The sequence below is a fragment of the Crinia signifera genome, chromosome 4 (genome assembly GCF_055691185.1).
Source record: "Crinia signifera chromosome 4, ASM5569118v1, whole genome shotgun sequence".
Taxonomy (NCBI): Eukaryota; Metazoa; Chordata; class Amphibia; order Anura; family Myobatrachidae; genus Crinia; species Crinia signifera.
Window position 1 is genome coordinate 213,573,984 of NC_139220.1, and position 15,433 is coordinate 213,589,416.

The 15,433-nt window shown below is 38.7% G+C and overlaps 1 protein-coding gene across 1 annotated transcript in view; it reads left to right on the forward strand.

Annotated features, from left to right (window-relative positions):
- Positions 1 to 15,433, forward strand: part of LOC146073029 (dual oxidase 1-like) — a 144,811-nt gene that overhangs the window by 117,389 nt on the left and 11,989 nt on the right. The window contains exons 24-30 of the mRNA XM_083180204.1: positions 2,117 to 2,347; positions 2,573 to 2,672; positions 4,277 to 4,326; positions 6,288 to 6,415; positions 7,821 to 7,974; positions 12,717 to 12,949; positions 14,281 to 14,439. Coding sequence (XP_083036330.1) covers positions 2,117 to 2,347; positions 2,573 to 2,672; positions 4,277 to 4,326; positions 6,288 to 6,415; positions 7,821 to 7,974; positions 12,717 to 12,949; positions 14,281 to 14,439 — 1,055 coding nt within the window. The remainder of the gene's footprint in view (positions 1 to 2,116; positions 2,348 to 2,572; positions 2,673 to 4,276; positions 4,327 to 6,287; positions 6,416 to 7,820; positions 7,975 to 12,716; positions 12,950 to 14,280; positions 14,440 to 15,433) is intronic.

Here is a 15,433-nt window from a genome sequence, read left to right on the forward strand (position 1 = left end):
TAAGTGAGACTGAGACCTATTATGCTTGATCTTTAATTTTGAGAAATAAAGAATATGGACCCAGGTCAGTCACATAAAAAAATGCTTTCATTCCTTTACACGTTTACCTAAGAAACCATGCATTATGTAGGTACAAAAGGAAGTCAGGGTTCCCCATATATATCTTGCTACTTGGTTTATTTTATTAAACCTTGCATTTATTTCATTTTATATATGGTACATGTTTTATTATCAATAAATTGTATATTTCTTTAATTTGCTATGCTAGCGCCACTTTCTGTATAGTTTCCCCATATAGGAATGTAATGTGCCAAGAACTAATATAATGTCCTCCTAAATCTTTATTGATTATTACCCATGTTTCATAAGTGTACTTAAAAAAATAATACATGTGGTGGAATAAGAGCTCTTTAGGTACAAAGCAATGCAATCAGGGCATAAGGGGCAAATAGTGCTTCATCTAAAGAAATAATAATAAAATGGCTTTAATTAAATAATAAATTACTATACTGTATATTAAAAAAAGCTGCAAAGATAAATCCTATACCACCCAATGTGTTTCAGTATGTAGCATAACACAAAAATTTGACATTTCTATTTTTTTTTCAATTGCCATACAAATTAATAAATGCCATAGAGCAGGTTAAAACTTCAGCTTTCAAAATGGCTATAGCATTACAATATGGAGTCTTTGGAAGATTACACTCTTAATGCCATTCTGCCCAATACCGAAAGTGACAGCTTCATCCAGTTTGTCAACTTAGACAAAGCCTTCCGAATAATCGGTGTAAATGAGAATTATACAGGTTATGTATATGGGCAGGTCTTTCATATACCTGCCCATACACATAACCTGTATAATATTCATTTCATAATTCTGTATAATTCAGATTTTGAATATAAATTTCAGACAATTTGAAACTGTGAGAGTATAATTTAAAAAAGAATCAAATATACTGAGAAGCCTATGACTGTATTGTGGTTTATTTACAAATATGCATATGCGATCTCTGTATTCATGCACAGAATGTGAAAAATTATAGGATGAGACCACATGGTGATTTAATTGCATTGTATGGCACACATGATAGCATAGTATTAATATGCACTATAAATATAAGACATAAAGAATATCATTTAACTATTAGAACCTTTAGTTTAGATGACATAGGGAAACATGAACAGTAGGTAGACATTCCCATAGAGTAGATATCATACATCTGAGCTATTGGATGTCAGGTTGCCAGCTCTTGGCTGGACACTTCATTGGAATAGAAGCATTTTGGGAAGATATTCTGTACAGGAGAGTACTCAGTTTAAAAAAACAAACTTAAATGATGAATACAATTTCAGATGTACAATAAACAGTTACATGAGAATTTGTATGATAGGGCAGGGAATTATAGTTATCATAATGGAAATCTCATACTTACATTGATTTACTAAATTAAATATAAAATACTTGATGCTTACTCAAAAGGCTATCAGGCAAAGAATATAAACATACATCACTTATCTCAAGCTTTTTCCTAATACTCACCACTTCTGACAGGCTTATAACATTCTAGAAGCACCCACTTTACCTACATAAGCTGTTCTACCAACTACCTCTTCTTTACACAGCCCACACATAACTTTACATACAGTACAGTATGTTCTTTTCTAACACTCACACTACCTGCGGACTCTAGACCATCATCAATGTTTAATAGTCTCAACAGCTGCGTGAATGAATAATTAAGCCTACCAAGAACCTCTGCAATCTAGCTGGAGCAGTTTGCAATTGGTAGCACTTATCCACATGTATCAAATTCCTATTTCTCTATAGAATGCAAGTTTGCATGCAGAGCCCTCCTAGAGGATACAGATAATCCAGGCTGTCTGAGGTGTCGGGGGCAGCTGGGGGAAGCAAAGCAATGTCAGCACATATATTCAGATAAATGGCAGACAGTATGTAGAGTGGAGTATAGAGCCATGCTCAAAGATTGGCCACACATCATATCATCATTAGAGACTGCAAGATATTTCTGCAGTTCTTTCACACAACGTATTAACATATTCATATTTTACACCTCTATTAATTTGTGTTAATACAACTTCTCCAATTTGCCTACAGATTATGCTTTTGAGTCCCAGCACATAGGCATTGCTGAAGTAACTCTACCAGCTATCATTATATCCCGAGGTACAGCTGCAAGTATTTCTTTTATGTATTCATACATCCTGCTCACGATGTGCCGTAACCTTATTACTTTTCTGAGGGAGACCTTCCTAAATCAGTACATCCCCTTTGATGCTGCAGTGGAATTTCATCGACTAATTGCTAAATCTGCTCTTATATTAACAGGTTAGTATTGCAATGCTGGGGAAGTTTTTCATTAATTGAGCAAGTAATAGTAGCGATAATCAATGACTAAGGAATAAAAGATTGTATACTGTTTGTATCTTTGTTTATATTAGCATTTCTCCACTGAGATATCTGTTTATGAAACTGTGACATACTGTATTCTTCCTTCTAGACAATGTTATATAAATCGCCAAGTACTATTCATATTTTTTCTTTGTCTTGCAGTTTTCCACAGTGTGGGTCATGCAGTAAACATTTATATGTTTTCCATCACTCCTCTTAGTACCCTATCCTGTATATTTCCTAAAGTTTTCCTAAATGATGGGTAAGCATTGTTAATCATTTCCATTTCAGCCTACAATGCACTTTTTAACATAGTCAAGCTAAGAGAAATACCAAAACTAGAAGAATAGTAAATATGTTTTTGAGCAATTTAATTATACTTCTCAAAGTATCCACACTGCATTGCTTCTTATAGGGATCCAGGTTAAACTGATACAACCTCCCTGGTGGTTTTTGGTGGATTTGACTATCAACTGTCCCCATTTGATGTTATTGTCCCCTAGTTACATTGCACCAAAGGTTCTTATATAAACATAGAATCTGACGGAAGTTAAGAACCATTTATTCTTTACTAAACACATGTATACACCAGAGATCATTTCTTTGTTGGGTGAACCTACTAGTATTTTTGGACTGTGAGTGGAAAGCAGAGTATCTGGATAATACCCATGCAGGCTTTTCTGCTGTCCTCCCTGAGCTCACCTTAGGACAACTGCATTACAGTTCGACAGTAAAATTCCCCACTCCTGCCATTGTCCCCAATGAGGGTGGAGAATATACAAACGCCACACTGTAAATGGTGGGAGCATATGTAGCACCCCAGAAAGAAATACTGGGACTGTTTTTTTTGAAGCAATATACAGGAATGTGTATGAATATTTGTTGTTTTGTTATGGAAAACATCCATGTGCTTTATTTATTCTGCTGCCTCATTTCAGGGACACTCAGTACTGCAGAGGTTAACTTAACTGTATAGCATGCACTTCCTAGTGCACGGATTGGCTCAGAGTCAGGAAGCTGGCTACACATGCACAGGATGAGGTGAGGAGGTTTTTAGAAAGTGAAAGTAAAGAGAGGACAGAGTCAGCCAGCATATGGAGAGAGCATGGTTGCAGAGTGATAGCTGCTGGAGCATTACAAGGAGCAAGGGCACTGACCTCTCATGAAGATAGCCAGCTAAGCTGCAGAGAAAGACTTTGGGAGGCCCTGGAGTTTATGTGATCCCTCCATAGCCACAGTGAGTGAAGCTATAAGGTAGTGCTGAGAGGAGATGAGCACCCTGGCTGCTGTGAGTAACCAGTGATAGACAGGCATTTGTTTGTGATACAGACCCAGCAAGTAAAGACATTCCCAGTAAAGCAGCTGAAGCAGAACTTATATATGACTAGTCTGTGTTTGTCACCCAGCATTTGCAAGTTTCAGCTACTGCTGTTTGCGTTATAGTGCTACAAAGTTTAGTCCTAATACTGCAAAAGCAAGGATTCAGAGCCTTAATGACAAAGAGACTGTTTAACTGTCCAAGAGCTTCTTTAAAGAGACATACAGACTAATGCAGACCTCAGAACCTGTATTCTAAGTAAATGGTGACAATTGCTATTATTTATTGAAGAAGCTGAAATTGTAATAAAACCCCCTTTATTTTACTGTCACCTGTTTAACTCCTGCCTCTCTGTGAATAATTCTGAGTTGCCACTGAAGATGTTCCTGAAAGGTAAATCTCTGTAACCTCAGGCCCGAGTGTTACACATACCTGTATCTCTTGAATAATCACCTTCTCACAACTCTGTTTTCTTCTTTTCTTTTTAGGATTAATCTACAATACATTGCTTTTACTGGTAATTATACATGCCATTTTTGTCATTGTAGGTCTGAAATCCCACAAAAATATTACTGGTGGTTTTTCCAGACAATACCTGGTAAGTTTATACAAATTTGGAATTATTATTAAAGCACTGAAGTTATTTCCATCCTGACTTATCCTAAACGAAATTGCAGTGGCTGCTCATAGTAATGAATGGCGTACTCATGCATACACACGGGCGTGTCTCATTTGTAGACACTAGTCAAGCCAACCGTGCCATTGTGCAGATGCATTGTAGTATGGATAAGCATGGCTAAATCTTTAAATGCATTCTGTGTTTAGACCTGGTTCCCATTTCCAAAATATCTTCTTATTGTTTGCAAATATTCCAAAACTACCGCTAGCACCAAGTATTTAGGATATGGGATACTCAATCTGTAGTTGTCCATGAGGGCATATGTTTTCTATATGTTCTGCTTCAGGATCTCAGGGGGAAATGTATCAAGCAATAGAGAAGTTGCCTATGGTATCAAATCAGCTTTAACTTACTGTATCATTTTGCAGAATGTATAAGATACATGATTCTGTACATTAAAGCTGACTGGTAGCTGTGAACAATTTCTCCACTGGTCCATATCTCTTTTTTTTTCACTGCTTGATAGATCTCCCCATAGTTACTGTATATCACATTTCTCATCTCCCTTTTACTGGACCAGTGCTACCTTTAGATTAATCTGCACATCGCCAAAGGTGACTTAAGTGTTAACTAAAGCACTGAATGAGAGGCATAATGGTGCTAACAGACAACCCTTACCTCTCTTTCTTGCTGTTTCTAATTGTCTTTTTGTATTCACCAACAGCACCCCCCCCCCACCCAAATAAATAAATAAATTAATTGAATAAAACAATGTGGGGTCTTATCAAATATATTAATTTAATGATATACAAGTGCATAAGTGTCCTGCTCCATTTACTGGACATAAAAATATTCAGTACTCACAGCGGAATATGTTGAATTCATTGCTAAATACTAAAGTGTGTAATAAAATGCAGTATTGCTTTGCGCACACTACATTATTGCAGGATCAGATGTTAACTTGATTATTAGAAAGTGATGATATTACAAGTTGGGCTTTGGTATTCGCACAGCTCACACCAGTGTTTTCATTTCTCCCTGCAAAAAAACCCCCAAACTTTTTTGCATTGGAGGCTCTTGCGAGTGATGAGGGTTATACCTTGACGTGCAGAACACAGTACTTAGATGTGCATCAGGGCACTTCATAAATGATGTACACGTGGGTTGAATTTGCTTTATTAGGTGTAACACATAAAACAACCTATCTTTACATGACATCAAATATTGTATGTTGTAAAGATTTTAATGGTTCCTATAGATCAAGTTGGGCTGAGTACAAAATACCAGCTGTAGAGATTCTGACAGTTAGAAGACTGACAGAAGGATCCTGACAGTCCGAATTACTCTACCTCTACCCCTAATTCTAACTGTAACTTCCCCCTCCTGCAGCCTAGCCCTAACAACCTAACTCTAACCCTCCCCCTGCAGCCTAACCATAAACTTCCTCACCCATAACCTATCCCTAACATCACCCTCCTTCAGCCTATCCATAAACATCCTCCTCAAAGCCTAGCCCTAACCTCCTCTTCCCACAGCCTACCCACAACTGCCACCCCTCCCCTCGCTGCAGCCTAATCCCAAACCTTCCCCTAATCTAATCTAAATCTCAGTACTTACCTCCAGTATATGTTGGAATTCTGGCTGTCTGGATCCAGCTATTGGTCTCCCTACTGTCGGGATCCTGATTGCCAGTATTTTGTCTGTATCTATTCCAATCCTCTTTTATTATGAAATGTAAAGGTTGCGTGTACTAGAGATTTATGTAGACATCTCAGCTGGTTTTGTAAAATACTACAAAAACTTTTTATTTCATTTGATACATTAACTCATTTAAATTGAAGCAAATGACATCTGTTAATTATAAGCCAAAAATAAGAATTAGACAAGAATTGTACAGTATCTGATTAGTTCTGACCTAAGTAACAATGTTTTGCTTGCAGGTATCACTGGTATTATTCTTCTGGCAATCCTTGCTTTGATATATGTTTTTTCTTCCCACCGCTTCCGACGCATGAGCTTTCGTGGATTTTGGTTGACTCATCATTTGTATATATTCATGTATCTATTGGTAAGAAAAATATTGCAAAACAAATTCTGTTTTACAGTCCAAGGATATCAAATTGATACTTTTTTCTTACATCAAACTACTATTCGGTATCACTTCATCTTGCAAAAATAGTTGTTTTGTTGATGCGCATGCTGTCGTCAGTCAATACAGTATGTTGATAGCATGATATCATCTTATCCATGCTAACATTGTTTTATGGCACTGTATTTAAAGAATTGTAACCATAGACCGGTGCAGCACATTTTATTAGGGGGAGCACTGTCAAAGGGGTGTGCGTAGAACCACCTATTGGGTGTGTCTAATACTGCCAATCAGGCGTGTCTACCATCATCTATTGGCACTCACTACAATATAAAACATCTCTCAGCCACACCATAATTTTCTGCCTATTCCAGTTTTAGTTTTCTAATTACTCTGTGTTCATGCAAATAAAGTAAAAGAATATATAGATGACGCAGGTATGTATTGATATGACAATGATATGACAATGGTCTAGTACAATTAACAATGCAAAACACACATAATTGATTGATGGATGCTTTTTTAACGGAATACAGTTCTAGAAAGCAATAGTCTTTGGTATTGCTAGCAGCAAAGAGGTGTTCATAAGGGTGGGCACAACATAAGTATAATGACTTTAACCATGATCATGGTTAAATGTATAATGTTATCACTTCTATGATGCTTTAAATAATATTAAAACAGTTTCAGCATGGTCCCATAAATAATATGCAGTCAACATATTCACTTTCAACAGCATGTACATAAACAAAATGTACAATATGAATACTGCTACTAGTATAGACATGAACCCTAACAATCTTAGACTATGCTGCTGTCTTTCCAATCAAGGGGTCTATGAACTACCAATACAGCTATAATGTATATAGTATTGTTCCTCCTTCACCTGTTATCAGTGTGGAGTCAGCTTACATGATTGTTACTAACGATAGCCTCGGTGTGGAGTATGAAAAATAATACACCCGCACATCGGTGGCTGCACTTACTGCACATCAGATGTGATGATGTAATAAACGATGGGATGCATCTACATGCATGCACTAACAACGTACCTTTGCTGTTTTCCACTGGATTGCTCACTGTGTATGGAGTGTGCAATGTATCATTACATTATGTCGCACCATTGGCTCGGACACACATCTCATAGTGTGTACCCAATTTAAGAATTTTAATTTAAAAGAAGTTTGACTAACTTTCTTATAGTGTTTTCAATCAGAGCAGGGAAAGATAGCTGTACAGTAGGTGTCCCAACCTCCACACACAATGATGCTAAAGTAACTATGATTATCTATTTCATACAAATGTAGAGTATTGAGATTTAGATAACAACTGTTCATTCTTCTTCATATATGAATGCAAATAAAAATATTTATTTCACTCATAGACTATCCTCCATGGCAGCTTTGGACTTTTGCAGCATCCTACATTTCATGTCTATCTCTCAGTTCCTGGCATACTTTTTATTGGAGATAGTTTAATAAGTCTGAGCAGGAAGAAGAGAGAAATCAGTGTAATAAAAGCGGAACTTCTTCCATCAGGTAAGTTAACACTGTTATCATTTTTGTTGTTCTTAGTGCCCCATATTCCAATGTATTAAGAGGAAGAAAATGTTCCTTCAAATTATAAACAGCAAAAGAATTATATTGTAGATCACAAATTTGAGAATGTTTCCTTTCGCTGTGTTTCCCTTTCCCCTCCCGTTACCCCTTTCTTTGCGTTACATCCCCCTTCCAACCCTGTCTATTGTACTATACAGAAAAAGAAGCAGTGCTAGTGCAAGTGATAACAAAGAAAATGTGTGGTATGGACCAAATCCCACTTAGTGAGATTGGACCAAGGGCGCCTGACAAGAGTGGTCTTTACCTTGCTGCTGCTCTAAAACAGGATACTCAGTCCTGCATAATGCAAAACAAGAAAGAAGAAGGTTGAGCAGCGCTGTTCGTCTTTAGATAAAAATAATATTGGTAGATCTATCACAATGATTTATTAATACACACTAAAAAAAAGAATGGTATACCAGCAATAATAAAAACTGAGGTAATTAATGCAATTTTCTGTTAAAAATATTCAGAGTCCTCAACAACCATGCAACTTAGTTGTCCTGGAGAGTCCCACATTTATAGATCCATTTGGAATAACATTAGTCCCCAAACCAATAATCCAGAGAGAGAAGCAATGAAGAGCAGATTTTTGCAAGGAGTGGCCCAAGTTGGCACAAATATCCAACTCCTACCGCAGGTTTATTGAAGCGGGATCTTGTTTCAACCTCCTGGTATGCTGATTGAATGAAGAATTGTATCCAAATTGAGAAATATGGGGAGAGTCCAAATAAAGATGATTGGGTCTACAATCCAAGGGCACTTGGTTGGGAGAGTCAGCAGAGTTCTCCTTATGCGTTTTGCTACGCTTGGTAGCTTTATCAAATTATAATTTCTGCTTGGGTATGGCTGGCTTTATATACCCTAACTACATGGGTCATGTGACCAATCAGATCTAATTAGACAAGTTATAATGAAGTTAAGATAATAAGAGCTCATCCAGTATCAGGCTTATCAAACTGAATTAGAATTAAAACATTGTAGTGGATGGTTTCAGAATTATGGGGCCCACACATGTGGTGATGTCAGGCTTTTTACTGAGCATATGTTACTTAATTTAACTACATCACTCAAAAAATGCCCCTACATTGCTCTGTGTGTAGGGGCAATAACAATAGTATTGCAAGGCTATTGCCGCGGTCAGGGCTGAGAACACTCGCCCTGACAAATAGGTCAGTGGCACATCACTGCGCAGTGTGCTGAGTGAACTGAGCGTTCTGAGGGATCTAGCATTGCTATGTGTGTAGCCCCTTTAGTCATGCAATAAGGTGCAAATGCCATTTAGTATGAATATTATGTAAATATAATACACGTAATCAAAAAGGCCAGAGTTTGCACTTTGGTTTAATTTCCAGTCGATTCACTTTTCCCCTTCAGAATATACATTGCAGGTAAATAAACCCGTAAAGTACAGTAACAGATAAGAACCCCATGATATATACAGTATAATTGATGATAAATGTGGTCTGTTATATACAGCATACACTACCATACATTATGTTTGGTTCTTTTATTAGTATTCTTAATAGACAAAACCAAAAGTGAAAAATTAGCTTTAAGAACAATGCACTTATTAAAAGGTGTTGGGAATGTTGGACTAGGTAAGTAACATTTGGGCACAAGATTTCTCTTAGTATTTTTCATTAAATAAAAAATTGTGCCTGCTCATTGCTGATTAGAATTTGCCTTTGAAACTTTGTCATTTCTAATAAGTATTTGTATTAAGTTACAGTCACATAAATATTGGTTCAGCCCACAAAGTGACTGCCGTGAATAATGACAGATACACAATTGAGAATTAAGGAATAAAGGTGCCCATACACTCCTGCAATTTGGTCTGATTTGATCCAAAAGGCACCCATGATGTATTGGTTCCAATTCCATAGGTATGTGCCAGCAGTGAAGCACTGCTAGCACACACCTATGTGCAGGTTCAGGTGGTGGGGCAGGCAGCAGCTGCTGAGGTCCAGGCGGTGGAGTTCCGGGTGGCGAGTTGGGCTTCAGAAGTCAGAGGTCCAGATGGCGGATGGCAGAGGTCCAGGCGATGAGGTTGGCAGCGGATGGAAGCCAGGAAGCGGTGGGGAGGGCAGCAGAATTTAAAATAAAAACCTGTCAAAAATTGTCTCCCCTTTGATTGGCTGAGAGGACTCTCTCAGCCAAACGGCAATTCTTTTGCAATTTTTTTTTAATTCTCCTGTTCCCAGCCGCTACTGCAGCTCCCCAGGAGTCTTAAATACGCTAAATTACTATCTATATATAGCGTTGGCTTCTTATCACTAATCCTTATTAACACTATAGTATTTTTACTTGTGAGCTGCTCTGGGCTTTCTGGTTTTTGCGGTGCCACACCCTGCACATAGATATAGCGTTAAGGACTCCCAATATACAGAGAAGACTTGATGACGGCTTGGGGGCTTGCACATAATTGTGCGCACATATATGTAACCAATATCTCTGAATTCTATTATCATGTAGTGTTCTAGACTGGTTACTAATACCATTCAGTGAGCTGGGAGAAACCATGTATTGTTACTTACTCAGTTTTACCCTTCCTCCCATGCACCTGAATGGTATTACTAAACTAATTGAGCACCTGCCACTAACTATGTGTATGCGCTAAATTGCACCTGATTTATCACATGTAAAAATGGCACATCAATGCCAAATCATAAGTGAGCCCTCCCAGGGAAATAGGCTGACTTGTACTCTGGACAAGTCCGCCTAATGTATGGGGGCCTTTAGTTAATTCAAACAATAATGCAAATACAACAATTGTGCAACCCTGGCGAAAAACACAATGAACTTACACAATAGTTCTGAAAGTTATATTCAATACCAAGTCGCCCTAAAAACTTGGAAAAAAGAAACAGACCATTGTGCAAATATTGCAGTTCACAGTAACCAATTTATTTGGTATTTATTTACACTCACATGGAGCTGTAATTTTGATAGTATATAAAAGTGTCTTTTGAAGTCAAAACGAAATCCAGAGGGATCCTGGAAGAACTTTAAAAAACAGACTCTAGTGCAACATTGTAATTAAAAGATGAATAAGATTATGCTTCTGATGACAGGCCACTTGAGTCCGAAAGCGCGCTAAAGCTCAAACCATTGCTGCCGTCCGGACTCCTTAAGGACAGGATGGGGATTTGATGTTTCTCCTGCAACCATCGATGGTCCTCTGAGAGTCTTTTTACCCTTGTGTGGGTTACATGCGATTTTATCTTCTACAAATGTGAGTTTGTCCAATAAATTGTATATTCATCTTTTAATTACAATGTTGGGTACTTGTGTATTTTGGCGGCGCCCATCGCATACCATAACACATACGATGGTATGCGATGCGACGCGATATCGTACGATAGTGCACGATGGCATACAATTTTGAAATTGTATGGCATTGTACATGGCATACGATGCCATACGATGCGATGCGATGCGATTAAACATTGTATAAGCACCCTAATGGGTGCTTATACAATGTTAAGCACCCAAATGGGTGCTTACAATGTTAAATGCACCCCCACGCCACCCCCCACTATAAACGTGAACCCGAAGCGTGGCGAGCGCAGCGAGCCCGCGAGGGGCGGCGGTACGCGTCCTACGACCTTTTCATACCCCCACTATCCACGTCGGCGTGGAGTTGAGAATAGAATAGTGTGGCGAGCGCAGCGAGCCACCGAGCCCGAAGCGTGGCGAGCGCAGCGAGCCCCGCGAGGGGACGCGGATACCTTCACAGGTAAATGCGTCCCCTCGCGGGCTTCACAGGTGTCCGCGTCGCCACGGACACCTGTGAAGCCCGCGAGGGGACGCGTATAACTGTGAAGGTATCCGCGTCCCCTCGCGGGGCTCGCTGCGCTCGCCACGCTTCGGGCTCGGTGGCTCGCTGCGCTCGCCACACTATTCTATTCTCAACTCCACGCCGACGTGGATAGTGGGGGTATGAAAAGGTCGTAGGACGCGTACCGACGCCCCTCGCGGGCTCGCTGCGCTCGCCACGCTTCGGGTTCACGTTTATAGTGGGGGGTGGCGTGGGGGTGCATTTAACATTGTAAGCACCCATTTGGGTGCTCAAAAGCACCCTTTAGGGTGCTTATACGATTTTTGGTCGTATAGGGGGTCAAAATCGCGTTGCATCGCATCGCATGCCATCGGGTGCATGGCATGCGATGCGATGCGATCTGTTCGTCGAACGACGGACATCGGGGGCGCCGCCAAAATACACAAGTACCCAATGTTGCACTAGAGTCTATTGTGTAAGATCATTGTGTTTTTTGCCAGGGCTGCACAATTTTATTGTTTGTATTTTGTATTCCACAAACCCATGTGGTGAGGGTTCAATTTGTGATAGTCTGGGCTGAAATCACTGGTGCGCCAGAGACATACAACTTTTATTTCTGCATTTCGGCCTTTAGTTACTTGTAAATAGACACTGATGTCTGATATTCTGAAATTTGGGGCTAAAATTTGTTGATAAACACTTCTTTCAAATACACTGTTAGACATTGTTGATGGGATTTTTACAATGGCACTGTCATTTTATGTATCTGCTGACACCATACTCATTTTACCTGGTTAAGCATTGAAGACTTGGAATGCATTCTGGGTCTTAGTGTAGTAAAACAAGTGCAAAATGTAAACAATGTGTTAAACCTACTTAAAGTGATATCTTTCTTGTGCAGATGTGACTTTCCTCCGGTTTCAGCGTCCTCATGATTTTGAATACAAATCTGGACAGTGGGTGAGAATTGCCTGCTTGGCATTAGGGACACATGAATACCATCCATTCACATTAACCACTGCCCCACATGAGGACACTCTAAGCTTGCACATCAGAGCTGCAGGGCCCTGGACCACTCGTCTTCGAGAGTTGTACTCTGAGCAGAGTGTCGCTGATCTCAATGGGTATCCAAAGGTAAATCCAAACTTTTCCTTCTGCATTTATGATTATGTGAATTAAATAATTATTTAACTGATCCATAATCTACAACGGATTTGTGATGCACATTTATTGATGTCTTTACTTTGTGTGACAGTAGGATATCCAGTTAGTTGGCAGGTTAGAACAATTATGAAAATGGAACAATGGGATTATACAAAGTAAAAAAAGGCGCTCACAGAAAAGTTGTTAGAGGAGTTCTTCTGTATCCCAATTAGATCAAATGGTGTGATGATATTCATCCAGTATATACATGTGGGGTAAACAAACAGGAATATGGTGTAGATAGTTTTTATACAGTCTTTATCATATATATACATCTAGGTTTGTTATCCTCATACTGTACTCACACCAGTCGGGAGTGTTCTACATTCATAAAGGTATCTTTATGTGATGGACCAATCACATCGGGCCATAACCTTTTGCCGATATGTGTTCAGAACACCATAGGGACATAAAGAATGTTCATACCTTACTTAAAAGGTTCATTGCGATTTCATACACATTCTTTTCTTTTTCTCTGTTTCTTCCCACTTTTTCTTTTCTGATTAGAAACTGAGATGTACATGGACGTAGAAAAAGAGGAAACGGAGGACCATATCAGAACTTATACTAAAAGTAGTTTATAGTTAATAAAATTGATAGAATAAAAATTTCTTATTGTGTGGTTTTTCTGCTTTCTCAAGACAGATAGGCTGATCTTAAGAGCCCATAGGTGTGTAGGGTGAAAAAAAGGTCCGGACTCTTAACCCACATACACCTTATATATATATGGAGAGTCAACAGGTTATACCACACATCTGCCAACGCGTTTCAATTTAAGTCTTCCTCAGGGCATCATCACACCATTTGAAGATAGCATCCGCTAATTGGTATACAGAAGAACTCCTCTAAAGACTTTTCTGTGAGCGATTTTTTTCACTTTGTATAATCCCATTGTTCCATTTATTGATCTTTTAGCGTGTTTGGTGACACGCCATACTTAGTGGAAAATGCAGCTCCTAGCGTGTGCAGAGTATCAACCTCACCCCTTTTTTTTAGTGAATTATGAAAATGGACAATTACATTAATTATAACAATCAGATTTGGGTCCATAACGCTTTTACTACTACTGTGTGCTTAGTACCAATCTTGTACCTCATTGGCAGCCCCATTTTTTCCAATTTTCTCCCAGATTCATGAATAGATTTTTATTGTTTTACTCTTCTCCATGGAAACATATATTAGGACCATTATGAAATAACCAACAATATAGACCCATTGACATGCAGTGAATACAGATTGAGTAAAATCAAACTTCTTCTTAGATATATTTAGATGGACCCTTTGGTGAAGGGCACCAAGAATGGAACAAATTTCAAGTTTCAGTCCTGGTTGGAGGAGGAATTGGAGTCACCCCCTTTGCATCTATTCTTAAAGATTTGGTGTTTAAATCATCTGTGAATTCTAAGATAATGTGCAAAAAGGTAAGATTGGGCTACACTATACTACACTGACATTCTTCATAATTATAAGTTTCTAAAGACGAGAGAGAAATCAAGCAAAGCTTTAATATTATGACAGAACAGATAAATGAAGTCACGCACAATATACTGTACAGTTGAAAAACTCAATGGCAAAAAACAGCACCTCTTGCAATGTACATAATCAATTTATAGATTGTATGTAGTGTACATATGCTAATATACAATGTATGGACCTTTTGCAGCTACGGTATAACAGCTTCCTCTCTTGAAAGGCTTTCCACAAGAGATTTCTGTTGGAATGTGTGCCCCTTTATGCTGAAGAACATTTATAAAGTCAGTCACTGATGTTGGATGAGAAGGCATGGCTTTCAATCTCCCATGGTGCTTGATGAGGTGGAGTTCAGGGCTTTTTGCGGGCCAGTTAAGTTCTTCCTCACTGAACTCATAGTTTTTCAACACAAACTATGCTTTGTTCGTGGGTTTTGGTATGCTATCACATTGGCTTTAAGAGAGATAACAGACCAAAATCCATTGTAGTCAGAAGGCAAGACTTTGATGTTAATTGGCCAGCTTCACAAATTATTGCACAGGAATTATAAGCTGCCTGAGTCCCAGACAGAGATGTGTCAAGTGTAAATATTGCACAAAGCAATCAGACAATTTATAGCAATCCCTTATCTAGAACCTACCATAAACTAACAGTTAAACCCTGAGTGGATGCTTCTAGTCTGCCCCTTTTAAGAGTCAGAACAAAAACTAGCACAATAAAACCTAGTCTGCACTGCCAACTGGTTACCATGAGACTGATTAGAGCTCACACCTGACCATGATCTAATAATCTATGTTTATTATACTGTATACTGTCAGAAACTGAAATGTGAAGCATACAGTATATGGTTCTTCCTATTACATAGTTACATAGATACATAGTTACATAGTAGTTAAGGCTAAAAAAGACGTAAGTCCATCAAGTTCCACCTATTGCTAGAGTGTA